We start from the raw sequence: 22,631 nt of genomic DNA on the forward strand, positions 1-22,631 counted from the left end.
ACGTTGTGCAATCTTATCGCATGCGCGACACGAAGTGTGTAGTAGTTTCTGGAAGGCACGCGATTACGCTGGAAGTTTCGACGTCTGATATCTAAAAGCCGACGCGTTTGAGCCGCAGATAAGGCTCCGATGATCGCCTGCTGTGCTCTCCGCTATCGTCGTGTTTTATGTGTAACCTGCTTTTGTGGACGCAGCACACAGAAAGAAATTCTACAAGAGGGGACACTCGGCGAAAACTTGCAACAAGAAACACGTCACGCCTAGTGGTCACCCCATCCGTTAGTTGACGCGAACATCGGAAAAATGGAATGTGAAATTAATTTACAGATGTTTGATATTTTATTAATTCCTATTAAAACTAAAAAGTCCTGCGTATAAATTAACTTCTGCTTAGCGACTCATTTTTCTTGCGATACCTAGCAACAAGCTAACGGCATGCCAGGCGCGCATGCGTCATGCGCCAAGCACGCCACCGAAGCGAGCGAAGCCGGCTGCGCACGTGAAGTTCGCCTGTACGGCGACCCGTCTCTTTTGGATGTAGCCCGTTTGTTGGGCTCCCGGCGTTTCCTTGCCTTCCTTGTGTTTTTCCACACGGCACCACTGCAGTATTGGACTACGGCAAGGTGAGAAATTTCGTTCGAAAGTCTGCGACGCATTTCAAGGAAATTTTATTCTTACGACAGAAAACCAAAACTAGTGACGCAGCTGGCGAAAAACAGCTCGGCCGTCCTGGCGCAGTTAACTTGAATTAATGGCTCGCACTCGGAGATGGTTGCGAAGCTTTCCATGAGCCCCAACATTACTATAATGTATTTCGGCAGTTTTTGATCACGCTTGCCACACCCCGCTTCGTGACGCAGTTGGCGAAAAGCAGCTCCGTCGTGGTGACGGTTTCGCGTGTACTGAATCTTACTGGCACAATATTATTGTAATTATTTCGCTACTTTTGGGGATGATATTGAAGCACACTGGCCGCACCTGGCGTTGTGACGCAGTTAGCGAAGGGTAGCTCGGCCCTGGTGACACAGTTTGGCGCGTACCCAAACTTAGCGGGACAAGTTTGGGACGCTTTTTATGGCCCCGCAATGACATATCCCTTCTTTCGCTACTCACGCTTGTCGAAAACGCGACGACCGATTGCCAAGAGTGATAACACGGGTGTCTGTTACTTCCGCTATCACAACGCACAAAAGATAACAAGGAGCTGAAAAACGAAACACTCTAAAATCCTATCGTTTGAAATGCTGAAAACAGGCTTTGCCCCCACGCATTTCACTTGAGCGCGAGTTGAAGGCGATCTGCGAGCGCCTAACATGATATGGCTGAGAATCCGCATGTGCTGTGGCCACCTGCCTTCACTTGTACCATCGCGCTGGCTGAAGCAAAGTTGTTTTGGAAACTTGCCGTCACCCGTGTATTTATGCTCCTAATGTGCAGGCAACAGTGCCCTGGAAGGGTGGAATGCTTGGAAATCAGACGTTTTCTTCATATTTGATGGTATTGTTCGGAAGGAATCTGCTATTTTCGACGCCGAGTATACATAAGCGAATTGCCTTTGTTTATAATGCCACCCATTCGCTACTCACGCACGCTTCACGTCTACACGCAGTATTCCTGTAAGGTCTATATACGAAAACGGTACATGCTTGTAACTTGCTTTTTTTCAGTTGATCACGTGCGGTGGAGCTTCGTACGAGAACTACTGTTGCTTACCTGGCTCCAAGAGTTTGGATCAATGCACAAGGAGCCCAGAACGTGTATTTTTGTAGAGCAAAATAAACGTTTCTTCATTTCAGAAGACGTCTTGCGTTTCCTTTATAAAATCGCACGTGGCACAGATTCGATGGAGTCCCTTAATGTTCGTTTGCTATCATTTTCACTCAGTAATAAATCGATTCCGTGTTAAGGCCTCGCGCGGTTCAGCACTAGAAGCGCAAAAAAAAATTCCCCGTCGATCAGCGGAGCCGGCCTGGCATGTAGCAGCTGGCGTTCAAAACGCGCGCCCCAAAACTGAAACCCGAAGCTGTTAATCGCATCCACTTGGTGTGATACAGTCACTTCGGCCGCTGGGCTCAATGGGAGTACCCTCTCTTCTTGAATTTCTTTCCGTATGGGCACAGGTTCGCCCAAGAAATAGTTCAGTTATTCACATTTTGCTGATGTGCTCTGCCCTGTCACTGCCACGTGACAATACGAACTAACAGTGTATACGCAGCTTTCGTTTTAACCAGAACAAAGGCGGGCTCACTGGCACTATTTGTCCGTCAATATTCCGTGATATATAGATCGATAAATAAATTTTAATAAAAGAATGATCAGAATAATCGCTAATGGTCGGGGGCCTTAGTCCAGGGCTCCGCTGGCTCTTGCCCTCTTCTCAGCTGTCTGGATCTGCTTGAGCTGGTCGTCGAGGGCCGAGCTGGACAGCAGTGCCTCCCATTGCTCCCTTGTGGTGTTCTATGTTGTGTAGCGTGCACTTTCACCTAAAGTGGTATTGGGTTGGCGTGGCACCTCACCACGGGCATTCGTTCCTGCACGCATGTGTAGGTTCGTGTAAGTGCCTGTCTGGAGCCTATGCAAGGCAGCGGCATCCTCTGTGTTTAGATTTTGATGAGGCGGTGGATATCGCAAGCGGCTCCTTTTGTTGTAGTTCACAATGGCTGAATACTCGAGGTTGACAGGGTCCGGGTCTTCTGCAGCTGGAGTGATGAGTGCTCGGTCACGCACGAATCTTTGAGCTGCTCTGTAGGCCTGCAGATTACCAGTGGTGCCAATCTGGCCCGGTATCTAGACGGTGGCTTAATAATAATAATATTTGGGGTTTTACGTGCCAAAACCACTTTCTGATTATGAGGCACGCCGTAGTGGAGGACTCCGGAAATTTTGACCACCTGGGGTTCTTTAACGTGCACCTAAATCTAAGCACACGGGTGTTTTCGCATTTCGCCCCCATCGAAATGCGGCCGCCGTGGCCGGGATTCGATCCCGCGACCTCATGCTCAGCAGCCCAACACCATAGCCACTGACCAACCACGGCGGGTAAGAGACGGTGGCTTGGGTTTGGGTTCATATTTGAGTATTTGGGCTAGGACTGGTGTTGCAGATCTTCCGATTCTTCCCTGTAGGAAGTTGCGGCAAGCCTGCTGGGAATGCGTTACCACCGTCAGTTGTTTGTTTCCGAGTTGACCTTCGCGGATGTGTAACGCGATGGCGAGCTCTTCGGCTTCCGTGATCGTGCAGAGCCAAGTCGATGCAGCGCAGGTAACGCGGCCTCGGCGGTCGCATACCACTACCACTGCGCCCTTGTTCTTCCTCCCGTGCGTGGCGGCGTCCGTAAAAGGGGCCGTGGTATGGAACCTGATTTTTTTTCCATGTACTGCGCCTTTTCTGTCGTCTTACAGAAGTGTAGCTAAGGGTCTTTGTTGCGGGCTACCGGGGCAGCGCGTTACTTGTCCTGGACGTGACGAGGTATGGAGCGGGTTTCTTGTGTTCGTGTTGTTATAGCTTGGAAGCCGAACGTTTGTAGCACCTGCCGGCCCATGCGTGTCCGCGCAAATCTCTGTTGTTGGGAGACGTAAAGGGCTTTCGTCAGTTCGCTGAGGGTGTTGTCTAATCGTAGCGCCTATAATTATTCAGTCGATGTACTCATCGGCAGGCGAAGAGCAGTCTTGAGAGCCATCCTGCAAAGCGTGTCGGCCTGCTTCGTTTCGGACTGTGTGAGATGGTAGTAGGGCAGGTTGTATGTGATTCTGTTCACCACTAGGCTTGTGACCAGTCGGAGGGTGTCGTCTTCCTTCATTCCTGTGTTCTTGGACGTTATGTACGAGATCATGCGTGATATCGCCTTGACACTGGTTGGACTACAGCCACATACCCAGGTTTTCGAGGATGTTGTCGGCCAGATCTAAGAAAGTTGACAAAACCAAAGGAGCTGTTAATAATTACACGGCATTCGATTAAAAACAGAGTGTGCTTTAGAGATTCCTGCGTGCCGAAACTATATGTAGACGTTCGTGTGGACATTTATTGTTAAAACAATTAAATTATGCATTTACTTTTTTCATGCCACAACCACGATCTGATTATGAGGCACGCCGTAGCGAGGAACTCCGGAAATATGCACGACCTGGGGTTCTCTAACCTGCACCTAAATTAAGTACACGGGTGTTTCCGCATTTCGCTTCCATGGAAGTGCGGCCGCCGTAGCCGGAGTTCGATCACGCGACCTTGTGCCCAGCAGCCCCACATCATAGCCACTAGCAACCGCGACGGGTAGTGATATTTTGTTATATGGCGCAGAACACAGGCACGCACACTGGGAACATTTTGCGGGTCAATAACTTACATAAGCCGCTCTGCTTTCTCCTACCAGACGAGATACCGATAGAAAGAACGACGCAAAACCATGGGGAGGTTGGAAAAAGAGCTTCCCTAAACAAAACGACGAAACAGTTCAAAAAGAATCTCCAACGAAAGAAAACGTAAAAACCTGCTCTTCTGCACTGATGACGCAGCTTCGCTTCCTTGCCTTCGCAGCTCACTAAAGTTTCGAATTGTGGTTTGCGAGATCAGGTGTTTTCAAGACTCCTATGCGCATACAAAGGCTTAGGATCAGATATGTCCGCGGGAATTTCGCCCCTTCGTCTTCGCAGCATTCTACTCGTGTAGGATGTGTTGACGCGAGGACCGCTAAAAGGATATCACTACAACTGTTTTTGTAGACAGCGAAATAATTCTTTGCCACCTGTTACCGGTGGCGCCCAGGTACCTCTAAAGAAGAATTTTTCCAATGCACATGTGCTGAAAGTAAAATCTTTTCTTTGGTTTAGGTTCAAATTGTATTTAACTCAAAATTTCAAGCATAGCGTGGAAGCAATTACCGTCTATGTAAACAAGCGTGCCACAAACCATAGAAGCGACGACTGCGCTCTAGCGCCGACTATGACCTCATTTCGAGCAGTATGTACCATTCACAAGAAACAACTGAAAATCTGCACTATCGCCCATGTAAATTACAAACGTTGAACGAGCAATCGGCGGTATTTTCGAGGCCGGTTTTTCCTGCGAGAGCTCGTATGACTAAAATGGCAAGGCTTTCGCTGACGAACCCGAGTCTGGTTTACCTTGGCTCGTGACGGCAGCTGTTTTAAGGCTGTCTCCTTTATCTCTCCATGGCACTAATTACATTTCTGCTATCAGGCTTTAAATCAGGGAAGCCTAATCACGGCAGCTTCATCGAGACAGGGTTACTTAGAGCAATGCAGGGCGAACTCTGGCCAAAGTAGCACTTGACAAAGATAGGGGTGCGCCTAAAAACACACTTGTCTGCATGCGATCGAAGGAGTGGCGTGCTTTTAGCAGTCTAGCATGCAATTAGCATGATCGCCTTATGCTACTTGTTAGCTTACAATTAGCACATTTTGGCGTGCCGTTAGTGTCTTTTATCTAGCCCCTGAAACGTCGCTCTCGCTGGCGAAACAGAAAAGGAAATTACATGTTTGACTGATAAAAGTGAGAATACGCGCTCTTCTAGCTGAGAGAGAACATTAGTTTTACGCCTGCCATGTACGCCTGTGCCATCGCTATGTAGTTTATTCAAAGTCAGATACGCTGAAGCCTAAGTCTGCAGCGCTAGTCTGGTAAAACTGGCTGCCGTTGGGAGGCCGCGCTTAGTGAAGCTTTCTTTCTGGCGTCTGAAGCTATAGACACTGCGGTTTGATGTGGCGCGCCGGTGTATAATGCAATTAGCATTCTTGGATTACATCCCCTATACTAGAGATATAAATGTCTTTTCAGGCATACAGTTTGTCGCTACGTTGCTTGAATGCTAATCGCATTAACGTCTACATCATCCTGAGATGCGTTCTGCCGGATGTTTTTTTTTTCTTTTTTCATGTTGTAGTTCAAGACTCTGCAGAAAACAAATATGTTCCAGCTTCTCCAGCGCCGAGAACTGCATGGAATCCCCTCACTTGGCGGTAATCCTGATTTGGTGGGTCACATGGTGCACAGTGTGCACGACAACTGGCCCTTTATTTATCCTTGTCCTGGCGCGCATTTCATTGCACTTTCTTGAACTGACTTCTATAAGGAGCCTGTTTATCACATTGTTGTTAACGCGCGGGAAAGCCTGCACTTGTTAGCGTCTGCACATCCAGGCAACCACATGACGGTTTGCTGAGGGCTGAAAAGAAGCAGTTAGAAACTATGACACACTTTTTTTTTTTCAGACGTTTAGCGTTCTTTCGGAACTAACCGCGATTTTCTTGTGACTGCCCGACCGTTTTCACGAGCCAATCCCTAAGATAGTAAAGTAGTGTAGTCTAACATAGTAGTAACGTAGTTTTACGGTACTACCGCGCGGTTGTACGCTGGTGGAGCCGGTGGTACAGTAACGCGAGGCGGCGGTACCAGTGGTACCGTGTGGTGCCGTACCACATGTAAGGGTAGCCTCTTAAGACGCTGACGTTACGACGCTGCGCACGCCGGAAGACACAGGCGTTGTCGTTTGAGACTCGGCTCCTCTAATCACAGCCGCTGCGCCTGTTGTCACCACCTCTCCAATCACAGGCCACCGCAGATGCTGCAAGGGGTCCCGAACTGGTCCTTGAGCAAGTAGCGCTCGAAGTGCCGGTTGGCACTCGCGCACGGCTAAGGCACGTGCGGTGGCAAAGGGAGCGCACAGTTCAACACGGTGCCACACATGACCACTTCCCAAGGCATGCCGAACACATTCTTGTATAGCAATGTGGGTTGCTTCTTCATAACGTTTTCCTTTTCGTAAGACATGTCTCTTTACCCTTATGAAGGCTGCAAATGTTTAAGATATCTCAGTTACAGCTAGCCCAGCTTTTAGCCTTATGTAATAGCGTGTTTCAGTTATGAAGCATAGGTTCGTGTCATCTACTGTGAGCGCCATGCGTGGTACCGCATGTCGCTAACGCTTGGGTACCTAAGGATACCCATCACAGATGCTGCTTTCGTTTCAACTTTTAGGCCAGCCTCATTCTTCTGCAACAGTCAAGGCAGTTCCGGGAGCAAAGGGCCAAGCTGGCAGAAAAAAGTTACGAAGAAGGACTGGAAATGGCTCGCTTGTTCATTGAAATGGACCGTAAGCCTACGTTGTGCAGTCATGAATTATTTCAAAGGAATAAGAAACTAACAAAGAGCCACGAGAACGCGCGTAACCCTTTGATGCGCGTTTTTAATTAACTGGAGAAAACATTTCAAGCTTTGTGGTTTATTTGAAGTTTTGGCGTTAGATAAAAAGATACACCGGTAAGTATCATCACACTACTGTCGCGAATTCGTGACACTGGCGATTTGGTCGATCTTTGGTCAATGGCGAAAATTTATTCAGCCTGGCACGCTCAAATTATGCCTGGCGTTAGTCTTCTAAACGCTTTTTACCTTAAAAAAACCTTATAAATTCGGTCTTGCTCATCGCAAGTGCTGCTGAATATTGAGGAACGACTTCGTATGTTTCATTGAGGCTAAGATAGGCATTCCACTTGGCTAACTTGAAAGCCATCTCTTCTGATCTCTTCTGTACAGTCACGCAATTATTCGCACCTCTGCTGCATGTCTTTTAATATCGACCAGTGCCCCACATGTTCATCCTGACCCCCAAAGTTGGAACTGTCTTCATCAGACCCATCCTCTTCGCCACTGAAAATGTCTTTGTGGACGGTAACAGTTCGCTGTTCTGCCGTGAAGCTGTGTCGTTTTCCTGTTATACAGCACGTTTCCAAATGGGAAAATCCTGCAATATTCAACCGGAACATTCACCATATTACATTTCTCAATGCAATGCATCACCGTCCATTTCACCTTCTCGGTTGAGAAGACGCCCGCTATTGCGGCAAGTTCAGTTTTCGTTTCCCCCGTCCTCACGGCTTGTGTCGATTATTGGAGGCGTCATGTCTTGAAGTATGCATGCATGAGCTTCGTCATCTTCGTCGCTGAGAATCCTGTCACCACTGTTCTCCTTCCGTTTGAAGACACGTTCTGAGTGGGCTTGGTCCATCGAAAGAACGCACATCCATTAGATAAAACGAGTATAACACTTTCTAATTAATTGAAGTCCTTCTCCAAGTCATACACGCGCGTTCCGAAATAAACAAAGGATAAGAGCGTCATCCACAGCCACACCCTGAGCGTTGCATTGCCGCAGAACACTTCGATTGAAAGAACCACCAGTGTCACCACAACAGGTGTTAATGGTCTGTCTCGTCACCTCATTTCACTATCGCGGATAAATGAGGTCCCTGTTCTACTTGGCTACTTATCCCTCAAAAGCCTTCCACTGTGTAGGGTAGCAAACCGTACACACGTCTGGTGGACCTATAACGTAAAACTATTCCAATATGTTCTTATTCCAATCTCCTGGCGTCAAATTTGCGTAACCGCCGACGCAAGCACTGGGCGGTCACCCGCAGGTTTGTCTGAACAGACCAATCAAACGCTCTCCTCTTTCATAGGAGGTGGTCATGAGGTTCAGAGGAGGCTGAGCGGCTCGTCGTATCTGATTGGCTGACAAGAGGCGAGGAGCATGCTCAAGTGGAAAGGGATTCGATTGGGGCGAGCTACTGCATTGAAAGTCGATAATCGGATGAAGAAGTTGATGCTGGCGTCTGCCATTGGTCCGCTTTCCCTTAGCTGGCGGTGGCTGGACGAAAATCGCGACGGCATGCAATGGAAGCCTAAGAATGACGCTAAAAGGGATCCTCAGCAAAGAAGACTTGGTAGAATGAGGTCGCAAACGTGCCAAATGTGCTCGAAAACGTTACACGCCCACGCAAGAAGTTTTAATATGGACAAATAAACCCATGCTCTCCGGCAGGTGCGAGTAGCCAACACCTGAGCAATCGGCGTCAACCAGCTTTTATTTCTTTCGCAACAGGGCAGCCTGCGGATATTGAGAAGAAAATTCAGTTTTGTTCGGCATATTAATGCATCTTTAATGTGTTCACGTCACTTTGACGCGGATAGTTTTTGCGGTTTTGTGACGTCGCGTGACAGGCAGGTGAAGTGGGTGTAGCCCCAAAACTTTTGACCAATAGCCGGGGGCTAATGGCGAAAAAGAGTCGAATCAGAAATAACTATCTGTCTTTTTTTCGGTCAAATGATGCATCATCAGTGTGTACACGCCATATCAGATGGGGAGCTATCGAGGTTTCGTGACGTCGCGTGACAGACATGTGATGTGGGGGTGGTCAAAAAAAGTTTTTGATCAATCCTGGAGGGCTCATTACAGAATTGGAATAGAAAAGTTTGGAATAGTTTTACGTTATAGCGCCCCTGGTTGACCTTCCTGCCTTTCCTTCCTTTTTTCCTCCTCCTGCTATCATGCGATGCATTCCCACCTAACAGTGGAGTACGAAAAAAAAAAAAGCGCACATGCCCGGTGTCGCGAATTCGCGACATCGAGAAAATCCAGCTATTTCATAGCCAAAACCACACTGCGGAGGGTTGATAGTAAGTAGAGATGCTGAGTGGCACGAGAAGAAAAACAAATTTTCTTTTACGACCCGTCCCATTTAGTGTACGAGTAGAAAACCAAGTAACAACCCGAAATTGCACTTGCTCGACTACAGCACAGTTGTCTCGATGTGTTGTTGCTTGTAATCCTGATTATTGCCCGGAAGCGACAATTGAAAAAATTTTAACGATGTAGCCGTCTATGGAGGACACAAAGAGAAAAGAATGCCTGCTGTCTTGGTGCGTTAATGCGGAGTCAATTGATCGGTACGTCGCGGATATGCGACACGAGACAGTGAGGAGTTGAGACACGATTTAATTTTGCGATCTTTAATTATCGCAAGCTTTGACACACCGCTCTTGGAGTCAACTTGCTCCACCAAATAGGAAAGTAGTAACGCACACGCTCATGAGGGTACTAATTTATACATTTGGTTAGTGAAAACCTCTAACGCAGCAGAGGGTGCTAAGAATCTCTGGATCCGGACAGGCCGCCAACGGAAACTGACCCTTACAACATTTAACACCCGAACCCTCTCGAGCGAGGCCAGCTCAGGAGGACTCTTTGAGGAACTATCAGACATTGTTTGGGATATCATCGGCCTCAGTGAGATTAGAAGACCTGGTGACGCTTATACATTGCTGAATAACGGCCATGTCCTCTGCTACAGAGGTCTGCCAGATAAGACGTAATACGGGCTAGGATTCCTAATCCGTCTGTATATAGGGGGCAACATTGATGAATTCTACAACATTAATGAGAGGGTATCTATAGTCGCAAGCAAACTAAATAACAGGTATATATTAAAGGTAGTGGAAGCCTACGCTCCAACATCCAGCCACGATGATGAGAAATTCAGTAGATCAGTTTTATGAAGATGTTGAATTAGCGATGAGAAATGTGCAAACTCAGTAAGCTGTAGCAACAGCCGACTTCAATGCATAAGTGGAGAAAGAGCAGCCTGGTGAACAGGCAATTGGTAAACTACGGTGTCGATTCTAGAAACGCTAGAGGAGATGTGCTGGTAGAATTCGCAGAAAGGAATTATCCTCGAATAATGAACACCTTTTTAAGGAAGCGCAGCAACAAAAAATGGACCTGGAAAAGCGCTAATGGTGAAACAAGAAATCAAACTGACTTCACACTTTCTACTGATTCCAGCATAGTGCAGGATGTAGAAGTAATAGGTAGGGTAAAGTGCAGTGATCATACGTTACTGAGGGCTAGGATTCAGCCCAATTTGAAGAGAGAATGAGTAAAGTTGGTCAAGAAGGAACAGGTCAACCTAGAGGCAGTAAGGGTAAAAGCAGAGAAATTGAGGCTGGTACTTGCAAACAAATATGCAGCCGTAGGACAGAGAGATGAAGATGACAGAGATAATGAATGGAGCCTAACTAGGCCATCTTCAGAGGCAGCGATTGAAGTGGGGGGTAATGCACCAAGGCGACCAGTAAGCAAGCTGTCCCAAGTAGCAGAAGGCCTAATAAATAAATGACAAAGAATGAAAGTGCCCAACTCAAGAGATAAGATAGAATTCGCGGAACTGGGAAAACTAATCAACAAGGTGAAAATAAATGATATTCGAAACTAACGTGAGAAAGACCGAAGAAGCTGTAAAACATGCACGCAGCCTGAAATCAGTGAGAAAGAAACTTGGCATAGGATAAACCAAGAAGTAAGATAAGAAGGGTAATATCATCAGCAATCTGGAAGATATAGTAAAGGAAGCGGAATAAATTTACACTGACGTGTACAGTCGCAAAAGGAGTCAGAATACCTACATTAGAACGAGTAATGAACAGGATTCAGGATAGGAAGAGGAACAGGATAGAGTGGGGTTGAAGATTAATATGCAGAAGACAAAGATAATGATGAATAGCTGAACGACGGAACAAGAGTTCAAGATCGCCAGTCGGCCTCTAGAGTCTGTGAAGGAGTACGTCTACCTAGGTCAACTAATCACAGGGAATTCTTATCATGAGAAGCAAATTCATAGAATAAAAATGGGTTGGATCGCACAGGGCAAACATTGTCAGCTACTGACTAGAAGCTTTCCATTATCATTGAAAAGGATGGTCTAAAATCAGCGCATTCTACCAGTGCTAACATATGGGGCAGAGACTTAAAGACTTACAAAGAAGCTTCAGAACAAGTCAAGGACCCCGCAAAAAACGATGGAAAGATTGCTAGGTGTAACGTTAAGAGACAGAAAGACAGCGGTATGGACGAGCGATCAAACGGGTATAGACAATATTCTAATTGATCTCAAGAGCAAAAAAATGGATCTGGGCAGGTCATGTAAAGTGCCAGTTAGATAACCGTCATCCGCCGTCGTCGCTCAGTGGCTATGGTGTTAGGCTGCTGAGCACGATTTCGCGGGATCGAATCCCGGCCACGGCGGCCGCATTTCGATGGGGGCGAAATGCGAAAACACCCGTGTACTTAGATTTAGGTGCACGTTAAAGAACCCCAGGTGGTCGAGATTTCCGGAGTCCCCCACTACGGCGTGTCTCATAATCAGAAAGTGGTTTTGGCTCGTAAAATCCCATATATTAAAAAAAATTATTAGATAACCGCTGTACCATTAGGTTTACAGAATGGGTACCAAAAGAAGGGAAACGCAGTCGAGGACGGCAGAAGACTAGGTGGAGCGATGAAATTCGGCAATTCGCCGGCGCTAGTTGGAATCTGTTGGCGCAAGACAGGGGTAATTGGAGATCGCACGGAGAGTCCTTCATCTAGAGGCCGTCGTCTGGCAGTTGGCATAAAGCAGGATGATGGTGATGATGAGTGAAAACCAGATGTCAACGGAATTAAAAGCACATGATATACACGTGGCATTGCTACAATATTTCGCCAAACAATTAAAACAGCCGTTATTCCATTTTTCCGACGACAGCGGAGCAAGCACCCAGTATGCAACCTGCCCCTCTGGCCGTACGCATGCGCCTTCTAGCGTCAACACTTGAGCGAGCACTTTGAAGGGCTCACCGGTGGTCGTATCACAGCGCCTCAGCTTTCGCACGCAACTAGCCCCATAAGAAATGAGAAGGTACATCGGCACGTAAAGACCGTTCAATGAAAATTACAAGGAAGAACAATGGAAGCAACGCAGGCGTCTATCTTGCGCCGTTCTACTTGCTTACTTGTAGTGCTTGGCTTAAAAGAAGGGCTTATGCTGGTCTACCGTCCACTGGTGCGGCATCGCCATAAAGCAGCGCGCGATCTCACACTTTTGCTTGAAGCGCCAAGACCTGCAGCACAAAGATATCGAGGCCACTGCACCATGACGCTTTGGAAGGACACTTGATCGCTTCATTACAGTCATCATTAGTGTCTTGCCTAGACGCAAGTGCACGTGTTACTATTAGTAATTACTGTGAACACTGCAAAGGACAGGCCGTTCTAGGCAGTGTTTCCGTTTCTGGACGCCATTGTGTGGTAACCGTTATTACCGGACACATGGAATAATTATACCAACTCTATAATCAGATCGATCACTTTTCAACAAATGATAAAAGCTAAAAACGACGGGTATGGAAAGGATGGAGACAAGAAGAGTGTCGCCGTCGGTTCTTTTTTTTTTCCTTTTTCTTTAGTTCTGCGATTGTACGTCCCAGAACCACGATATGATTACAAAGGCCGCCGTAGTGGGGAACTCTGGATTAATTTACACTACCTGGGCATCTTTAACGTACCCTCAGTGTACTGCACACGGGCGTTTTCGCATTTCGCCCCCATCGCGCAAAGCGGCCGCCGCGGCCGGGATTTGAAACCGCGATCGCGTGTTTAGCATCGCAACGCGAAAGCCACTAGGCAACCACGGCGCGGGTCCAGTCGTTTTTAGCGCTTAATCCTTGTTACACTGTCATACGAACGAGGCTGAACATCAACGCTTCAGAAAGCGTACCTGGCTCTGCCGCTGAGCACTTCCCCGAGCACTCGACGTATTTGCAGTTTATGGTGGCCGTTTCTGCATAATGGAGCCATACAAACAGAAGCCAAGCGGTCGCTGCTAGCACTGCAAAATTTATTGGTGCATCAGGGAGAAGAGAAATTTCACGCGGACGGTAAGCTCAGTCCTAATCAATCAAAGTGGTTGCTGAGCGCGGCGTGGTGACTCTGCACGGTCATCGTCGAGCAAAATTTGTCGGTAGTTTCTTGACAAGCTTTCCCATCGAGCGCCGGCGCCAGAGGCTGTAAGAATAGTTTCCATGGTTGGGTCACAGTCAAGAAGACGCAAATACTTCTTTCCTCAATGGCGAATCGCTGAGCGCGTGTATTTCTGGCCAGATCTCGGGATGAAATTCCACATCGGTGTTTTCGTTCACGTTATTTGAACGAACAGCCCGGAAAGCCGAGAAGCGTTCATTCCGGATGATCGCAGATGTGTCGTGCGTTCGTCCTGCAGAGGCTATCGTTGAAATAAAGGTGAGCTTTCCAATCCAAGTTCTGACAGGTTTCTTTTGTTTTTACAGCACAGTTCAGTAAGTAACATTTTCTTTTTTTCTATCCTAAACACGCCCGAGGCCACCAATTTTCTCGAATCACGTGAATCGTTTCTATGTTCACTGGCGATGGGCCATTGTCGAACCTAGAGGACTAGTACTCTTGTTAAACAGCAGCTTTGCTGCGCATCTTGTCTTACGTTCTCTCCACTTACAGACTAAGCGGGAGAAACATTTAAGGGCTTCTTAACTGCCGCGCTGCCATTACGTCTTGCCCGCCAGTGCACCTCACGTGTCGACGCCCGATGAGCGCAAGATCCGCCTAAGGTGCTTCCTGTTTCGCTTAATGACATCGTTCACCAATGTGGCAGATGAGGAGCTTCAACCGTCTTCAGTTGGTTTAATGATTATAAGTGCCGGGCCACTGCAGTGAACGGTGCCATGCGATCTACACATGACATTAGAGAGTTTTAGAGTAGTGGCCTCAAACTTAGCTTTGCGGGTGTTAGCATGGGGCACGCAGGAGTGAAGGGGTTTGGATTAGGGTTTTGCGTTTGCGGATCGCGTCTTGCGCTGACGGGGTCGCTACGGCGTTAAGAAGAAAAGCTATCAGAAATAATTAAATAAAATATGCCACTTTATTATAAGAAGAATAATTTTGGCTGCGCGACGCAATACCAAAACGCAGTTTGAGTGTCGCGCATGCGCAGTGCCTTCGACGTTATTTCTTTGGAGGCCCAAACGTTTGAGGCCCCTGCTCTAAAACTCTCTATTATCTATTCGCGCAAACTATGCACGAGCTCGACGTTTCCCTGTCAGCGCCTGAGTGAAACAATGTCCCCGGTAATTTGATAACAGCATTAGACTGCATCATTAAAGCATGAAAGTGTCGAAAGCAAAGCTCTATTGCTTTTTACGCGCCACTTTCAATACAGCTTCTGTGGCTCCTGTGAAGTTAGACTGCTTTTATGCCGCTCTTTTTATTGCCGAATACTGGAGACCATGTTTCCGTCTCCTAAGTCTATTTTTGGTCTCTTCTATTTGGTAGCAGACTGCAAACGTGAAACTGTGATTACGGTGATTGATATGTAATACTACTTTAGCACTCAGTGCGGCTTAAACGGGAGTAGTAAGCAGAATTGCCTTCACTAGCGTTAAGCGTACTACTTTCGCGCCGTTCCCTAGCTATCTGTACGGTGGTCTCGCTTCGTCTTGCAGAACTCGGCGTCTAATGGAAAACAATGCCCGTAACTATCATTTCCCGCAGATGAAGCACTGTCAACAGTAAATTTCCTTAGTACCGATCACGAGCCCTCTTTCGCTTACGCTCTGCGTACCACGGATACTCTTGTTCGCAAATATTTCACGCAACGAAGCAAAAAGCGCAGGTATAGGTTAGTTCAGTTAACTTCCATATTCTTGCTGAATAATTTTTTTATAAGGCAAGGCTAGCGCAGGCAGTCTGCTCGATCGAATGCACAATATATATGCATGAAATTCCTTAATCAAGAAATAATTTTTCGTGATCTTGCCGCCTTTTGAAGCAAATTTTACGGTCATGCCTCTGGAATAGACGACGTTTGTCGGTATTGAGAAAGTAGGACAGCTCGAAAATTTCGTTGTCACAGTTTGCTGTCCCTTGCTCTCCAGCGTATTAGGATACTGCCGGTGCTTTCCTTTAATAGAAAAACTAATAACGTCACTTATGAAGTTATTTGCAGCTAGCAACACTGAAAACTTCTGACTCTCCGCTGAGTGGAAGTGTACGGGAAAATGTGGACTTGCTTTCATCATCATCATCATCAGCCTGGTCACGCCCACTGCAGGGCAAAGGCCTCTCCCATATTTCTCCAACAACCCCGGTCATGTACTAATTGTGGCCATGCCGTCCCTGCAAACTTCTTAATCTCATCCGCCCACCTAACTTTCTGCCGCCCCCTGCTACGCTTCCCTTCCCTTGGAATCCAGTCCGTAACCCTTAATGACCATCGGTTATCTTCCCTCCTCATTACATGTCCTGCCCATGCCCATTTCTTTTTCTTGATTTCAACTAAGATGTCATTAACTCGCGTTTATTCCCTCACCCAATCTGCTCTTTTCTTATCCCTTAACGTTACACCTATCATTCTTCTTTCCATAGCTCGTTGCGTCGTCCTCAATTTGAGTAGAACCCTTTTCGTAAGCCTCCAGGTTTCTGCCCCGTAGGTGAGTACTGGTAAGACACAGCTATTATACACTTTTCTCTTGAGGGATAATGGCAACCTGCTGTTCATGATCTGAGAATGCCTGCCAAACGCACCCCAGCCCATTCTTATTCTTCTGATTATTTCCGTCTCATGATCCGGATCCGCAGTCACCACCTGCCCTAAGTAGATGTATTCCCTTACGACTTCCAGTGCCTCGCTGCCTATTGTAAATTGCTGTTCTTTTCCGAGACTGTTAAACATTACTTTAGTTTTCTGCAGATTAATTTTTAGACCCACTCTTCTGCTTTGCCTCTTGAGGTCAGTGAGCATGCATTGCAGTTGGTCCCCTGAGTTACTAAGCAAGGCAATATCATCAGCGAATCGCAAGTTACTAAGGTATTCTCCATTAACTTTTATCCCCATTTCTTCCCAATCCAGGTCTCTGAATACCTCCTGTAAACACGCTGTGAATAGCATTGGAGAGATCGTATCTCCCTGCCTGACGCCTTTCTTTATTTGGATTTTGTTGCTTTCTTTATGGAGGACTATGGTGGCTGTGGAGCCGCTATAGATATCTTTCAGTATTTTTACATACGGCTCGTTTACACCCTGATTCCGTAATGCCTGCATGACTGCTGAGGTTTCGACAGAATCAAATGCTTTCTCGTAATCAATGAAAGCTATATATAAGGGTTGGTTATATTCCGCACATTTCTCTGTAACCTGATTGATAGTGTGAATATGGTCTATTGTTGAGTAGCCTTTACGGAATCCTGCCTGGTCCTTTGGTTGACAGAAGTCTAAGGTGTTCCTGATTCTATTTGCGATTACTTAGTAAACACTTTGTAGGCAACAGACAGCAAGCTTATCGGTCTATAATTTTTCAAGTCTTTGGCGTCCCCTTTCTTATGGATTAGGATTATGTTAGCGTTTTTCCAAGATTCCGGTACGCTCGACGTTATGAGGCATTGCGTATACAGGGTGGCCAGTTTCTGTAGAACAATCTGCCCACCATCCTTCAACAAATCTGCTGTTACCTGATCCTCCCCAGCTGCCTTCCCCCTTTGCATATCTCCCAATGCTTTCTTTACTTCTTCCGGCGTTACCTGTGGGATTTCGAATTCGTCTAGACTATTTTCTCTTCCATTATCGTCGTGGGTGCCACTGGTACTGTATAAATCTCTATAGAACTCCTCAGCCACTTGAACTATCTCATCCATATTAGTAATGATATTGCCGGCTTTGTCTCTTAACGCATACATCTGATTCTTGCCAATTCCCAGTTTCTTCTTCACTGTTTTTAGGCTTCCTCCTTTCCTGAGAGCATGTTCAATTCTATCCATATTATACTTCCTTATGTCAGCTGTCTTACGCTTGTTGATTAACTTCGAAAGTTCTGCCAGTTCTATTCTAGCTGTAGGGTTAGAGGCTTTCATACATTGGCGTTTCTTGATCAGATCTTTCGTCTCCTGCGATAGTTTACTGGTATCCTGCCTAACGGAGTTACCACCGACTTCCATTGCACACTCCTTAATGATGCCCACAAGATTGTCGTTCATTGCTTCAACACTACGGTCCTCTTCTTGAGTTAAAGCCGAATACCTGTTCTGTAGCTTGATCTGGAATTCCTCTATTTTCCCTCTTACCGCTAACTCATTGATCGGCTTCTTATGTACCAGTTTCTTCCGTTCCCTTCTCAGGTCTAGGCTAATTCGAGTTCTTACCATCCTGTGGTCACAGCAGCGCACCTTGCCGAGCACGTCCACATCTTGGCAAGGTGCGCTGCAGTGACCACAGGATGGTAAGAACTCGAATTAACCTAGACCTGAGAAGGTCTAGGCTAATTAGGCTTGGTCAGTGTGCAGCGGTGGCGTAGAGGTAGAACACCCGCCTCGCGTGCAAGAGGTCCGTGGTTCGAATCCCGGTGCCGGCAATTTTCCACCGGAATAAAAAAAAAATCCGCGTGTTGATAAAATTGCATAAACAGGCCTGGAGTGTGGCCTGATCCCGGTGACCAGAACCGGTAACGCACTCCCTCACCAGAGCAGGATTGGCCACCCTGGTGCACTACTTGGCCACAACCTCCTATATGGACTTGCTTTAACTACCTCCAAATTTTCGAGCATGCGTCGGTTCAGTAACAAGTGGTCAGTAAGTCAGTGACTAGTGGTCTTCACACATCAGCGATTTGAAGGCTCTTGTGGATGTAAGTTGGCTGTTGTGAACCAGAGCTCGGACGGCGCTGTTTCCTGGAGCGTTTTGCATAATTTGGCTATTTTGTGTACGTGATTGTTGCTCGCAAGCACTAAAGGCAGTTGTTTGGGCCACGTGACATGACAATAATTGTGCGAAATACGAATGCGGCATGAAAGATACGCATTACGGATGGACCAGCGCTTGATTATACGTTATACATGGAAGTGAAATGTCATAGATATTAGTGGTGCCGCTTGTATCGTGTGTCTAGGTGTTCACTGTGACTGTGCGATACGGAACCGCCTTTCTGTTTTACTTCGATATATCTTTCTTTTCTTTTTTAGCTCACCCTTAAATTTCCTGCTGTTACAAATTAACAGGTAGTCGGAGCTGTGTGTGGCTGTAGTGTGAATAGCGGCGCTATCCTGCGACGCTTTGTGCCATTACCGTACGCATAAAGAGCCCTTGGGCTGCACAAGTTTTCTCTAGACGAAAAATCGTGAAAGGATTGCACGTTAATGATATATCTCACTAACGAAAGCTTTACGCGAGCAGATAGGTAGAATATAACTGGTCATAGCAGCTTTATGTGCTGTCTGTATACACGATGCGTCACAAAAAACAAAGATATCGCTACCAGCGTTGTTGCTGCTGTACGGCTGTCCGCTGATCCGGTAATGCGTAAACGGCAATACGTTTACGAACAAGGCAAAACTCCACACCGGTATTTGCGCCATCGTACAAAGGCTTCCTATCGACGTTCTTATACTTAGTTGGCGAGCCGCTCGCCAGCTGGTCGGCAAGCAGGGCAGCAGCTCCCGTGAATGAAAAAATTGACAGGCAAAAACCGGTTAAAGTGCAGCGTAAAAGGGGCTTTCTTGTTAAGCCGCTAAAGCTGCGACAATAAACACTTTCGGAATGAAAATATTACACTTCGAGCTAGAAAGACGGAAATCTTGAGACACTCTTCATCATCAACATCATCAGCCTATTTATTTCCACTGCAGGACGAAGGCCTCTCCCTTCGGTCTCCAATTACCACTGTTTTGCGCCAACCGGTTCCAACTAGCACCTGCAAATTTCCTAGTTTCGTCGCACCACCTAGTCTCCTGTCCTCCTCTACTGCGCTTCCCTTCTCTTGGTACCCATCCTGTCACCCTAATGGTCCAACGGCTATCTATCTGCGCATTACATGACCTTCCCAGCGTCATTCTTTTCTCTTAATATCTATTAGAATAGCGTCTATACCCGTTTGCTCTCTGATCCAAACAGCTCTCTTTCTGTCTCTTAAAGCTATGCCTAGCATTCTTCGTTCCATTGCCCTCTGCGCTGTCCTTAACTTGTTCTCAAGCTTGTTTGTCAATCTCCAAGTATCTGCGCCATATGGCAGCACCGGTACAATGCACTGATTGTATACTTTCCTTTTCAATGATAACGGTAAGCTCCCAGTCAGGAGCTCGCGATGTCTGCCGTATGCGATGGAACCCATTATTCTTCCGTGAATTTCCTTCTCATGGTCAGGGTTCCCTGTGATTAGTTGATCTAGGTAAACGCACTCCTTCACACACTCTAGAGGCTCACTTGCAATCTTGAACGCTTGTTCCCTTGCCCGATCATTTATCACTATCTTTGTATTCTGCATAATAATCTTTAGCCCTACTCCTACACTCTCCCTGTTAAGGTCTATAATCGTTTGTTGTAACTCGTCCGCAGTGTTGCTGAATGGAAAAATGTCATCGGCAAACCAAAGGTTGCTGAGATATTCGCCATCGATGTTTACTTCTAAGCCTTCCTAGTTTATTATCTTTAATACTTCTAAGCCCGCAGTGAAGAGCATTGCAGAGATTGACTTTCACTGTCTCACCCCTTCCTTTACAGGTATCTTCCTGCTTTTCTTGTGTAGAATTAAGGTAGCTGTGGAAGCTCTGTAGATATTTTCCAAGGTATTTACATAAGCGTTCTGCACTTCTTGATTACGCAATGCCTCTATAACTGCTGGTATCTCTACTGAATCAAGTGCTTTTCCGTAATCTAAGAAAGCCATAAAGAGAGGCTTATTGTACTCTGGGGATTCTCGATAACCTGATTAATGACATGGATGTGATCAATTGTAACGTATCCTTTCCTGAAGCCAGCCTGCTGCCTTGGTTGACTAAAGTCCAATGTTGCCCTTATTCTGTTTGAGATTATTTTGGTAAATATTTTATATAATACTGGGAGTAAGCTAATGGGCCTATAATTTTTCAGTTCTTTAACGTCGGCCTTTTTGTGGATTAGTTTAATATTTGCGTTCTTCAAGTTTTCTGGTACCCTTGCAGTCGATGGACACTTCGTTTAGAGGGCCGTCAGTTTTCCTAGCATGATATCTCCTCCATCTTTGATTAAATCGACTGTTATTCCATCATCTCCAGCCGCTTTTCCCCGTTTCATGCCTTGCAAAGTCTTCTGATATCATTTCTAGTTAAAGGAGGGGTTTCTGTATACTGTTCATTTATGTTTCGAATAGAGTACTCCTGAGTCCTCTGGGTACTGTGCAGGTCAGTATAGAATTCTTCGGTTGCTTTTATTATACCTTCTGGATTGCTGATGGTTATCTTGCAGTGCATACAACTTGGTTTGTCCTATGCCAAGTTTGCTTCTCATTCATTTCAGGCGTCGCCCATTTTTTTACAGCTTCTTCTGTCTTCCTCACGTTATAATTTCAAATATCGCTTATTTTCGCTTTGTTGATCAGTTTTACAGTTCAGCCAATTCTATCTTATCCCTCGAATTGGGCACTTTCATTCTTTGTCATTTCTTTATTAGGTACTTTGTTACATGGGGGAGCTTGCCTGCTGTTTGCCTTAATGCTCTGCCTCCCACTTCAATTCCTGCCTCTGAAGCCAGCCTCGTTACAGTTTCATTCATTAGCTCTATCTCATCATCATCATCTGTCTCTATTAAGGCTGCATATTTGTTTGCAAGTACCAGCCGAAATTTGTCTGATTTTACCCTTACTGCCTCCAAGTTGACGAATTTTACTCTTCCTCTGTTCAAATTGAGGAGAATCCTGGCCGTCACTAACCTATGACCACTGCACTTTAACCTACCTATCACTTCTACATCCTGCACCATGCTGGGATTGGTAGAAAGTATGAAATCAATTTCATTTCTTGTTTAGCCATTAGGGCTTTTCCAGGTCCATCTTCAGTTGCTGCGTTTCCTGAAAAAAGATATTCATTATTCTCAGCCTATTGCTTTATGCGAATTCTACCAACATAGCTCCTCTAGCGTTTCTAGAATCGACACCGTAGTTGCGAATTGCCTGTTCATCCGCCTGCTTTTTCTCCACTTTTGCATTGAAGTCACCTATTACTACTGTAAACCGCGTTTGCACTTTTCTCATCGCTAATTCAACATCTTCATAAAACTGATCTACTTCCTCATCGTCGTGACTGGAAGTTGGAGCGTAGGTTTGTACTACATTGAATCTATACTTCTTATTGAGTTTGATCACGACTACTGCTACCCTCTCGTTGATGCTGTAGAATTCGTCAATGTTGGCCGCTATGTCCTTATGGATAAGGAATCCTACCCCGTATTGCTTCTTATCAGGGAGACCTCTATAGCAGAGGACATGGCCGTTATTCAGCAATGTGTAAGCCTCACCAGTTCTATCTCACTAAGGCCGATAATATCCCAAACAATGTCTGGTAGTTCTTCGAAGAATCCAGCTAAGCTTGCCTCACTCGAGAGGGTTCGGGTGTTAAACGTTGCGAGAGTCAGTTTCCATTGGCGGGCTGTCCGGACCCAAGGATTCTGAGCACCCTCTGCTGTGTTGCATATCTGACCACCGCCTTGGTCAGCTGCTCTGCAGCCGCTGGGGACTGAATGCCATTGCTTAATTGAAGATATGATTAGGGAGGTTGTGGCCGAATACTGCACCAGGAAGCCTAATTCCTGCTCTGGTGAGAGAGTGTCATTGTTGAAGCTTAGTGGGCCTTCATAATTTGGTTGTACCTGGATTAGTATAGCCCTACTTGCTTTCGGCATCTTTCGCTGGTGTCAGGCGTCACTCCAAGCCTGGAGATGTAGCGCGCTGGAGGATGAAAAAAAAAACGGGGAGGGGGGGGGGGTTGAACTTCCGACTACCGCAACCGACCATTCGGAATAGCTCAATAAGATAATTCCGCAGGCAGCAAGGCTACCTCGTCGCCGATAAGTACGGCCCAGAGGGCACTACATGCCTAAGAGATCCGCTAATTTGTCCGCCCTTTGCGGGTTTTGCTCATAGGTTGCACGATATAGTTTCGATTCTCGGTGGCCCTAAACTATTGTATC

At 46.4% G+C, this 22,631-nt stretch overlaps 1 protein-coding gene across 1 annotated transcript in view; it reads left to right on the top strand.

Annotated features, from left to right (window-relative positions):
- Positions 1–22,631, top strand: part of LOC139052379 (uncharacterized) — a 79,645-nt gene that overhangs the window by 19,680 nt on the left and 37,334 nt on the right. Inside the window, exons 2-3 of the mRNA XM_070529478.1 lie at positions 5,903–5,992; positions 6,997–7,111. Of these exons, the coding sequence (XP_070385579.1) occupies positions 5,927–5,992; positions 6,997–7,111 (181 nt within the window). The 5' untranslated portion in view covers positions 5,903–5,926. The remainder of the gene's footprint in view (positions 1–5,902; positions 5,993–6,996; positions 7,112–22,631) is intronic.

The sequence above is a fragment of the Dermacentor albipictus genome, unplaced genomic scaffold, assembly GCF_038994185.2.
Source record: "Dermacentor albipictus isolate Rhodes 1998 colony unplaced genomic scaffold, USDA_Dalb.pri_finalv2 scaffold_22, whole genome shotgun sequence".
Lineage (NCBI taxonomy): Eukaryota > Metazoa > Arthropoda > Arachnida > Ixodida > Ixodidae > Dermacentor > Dermacentor albipictus.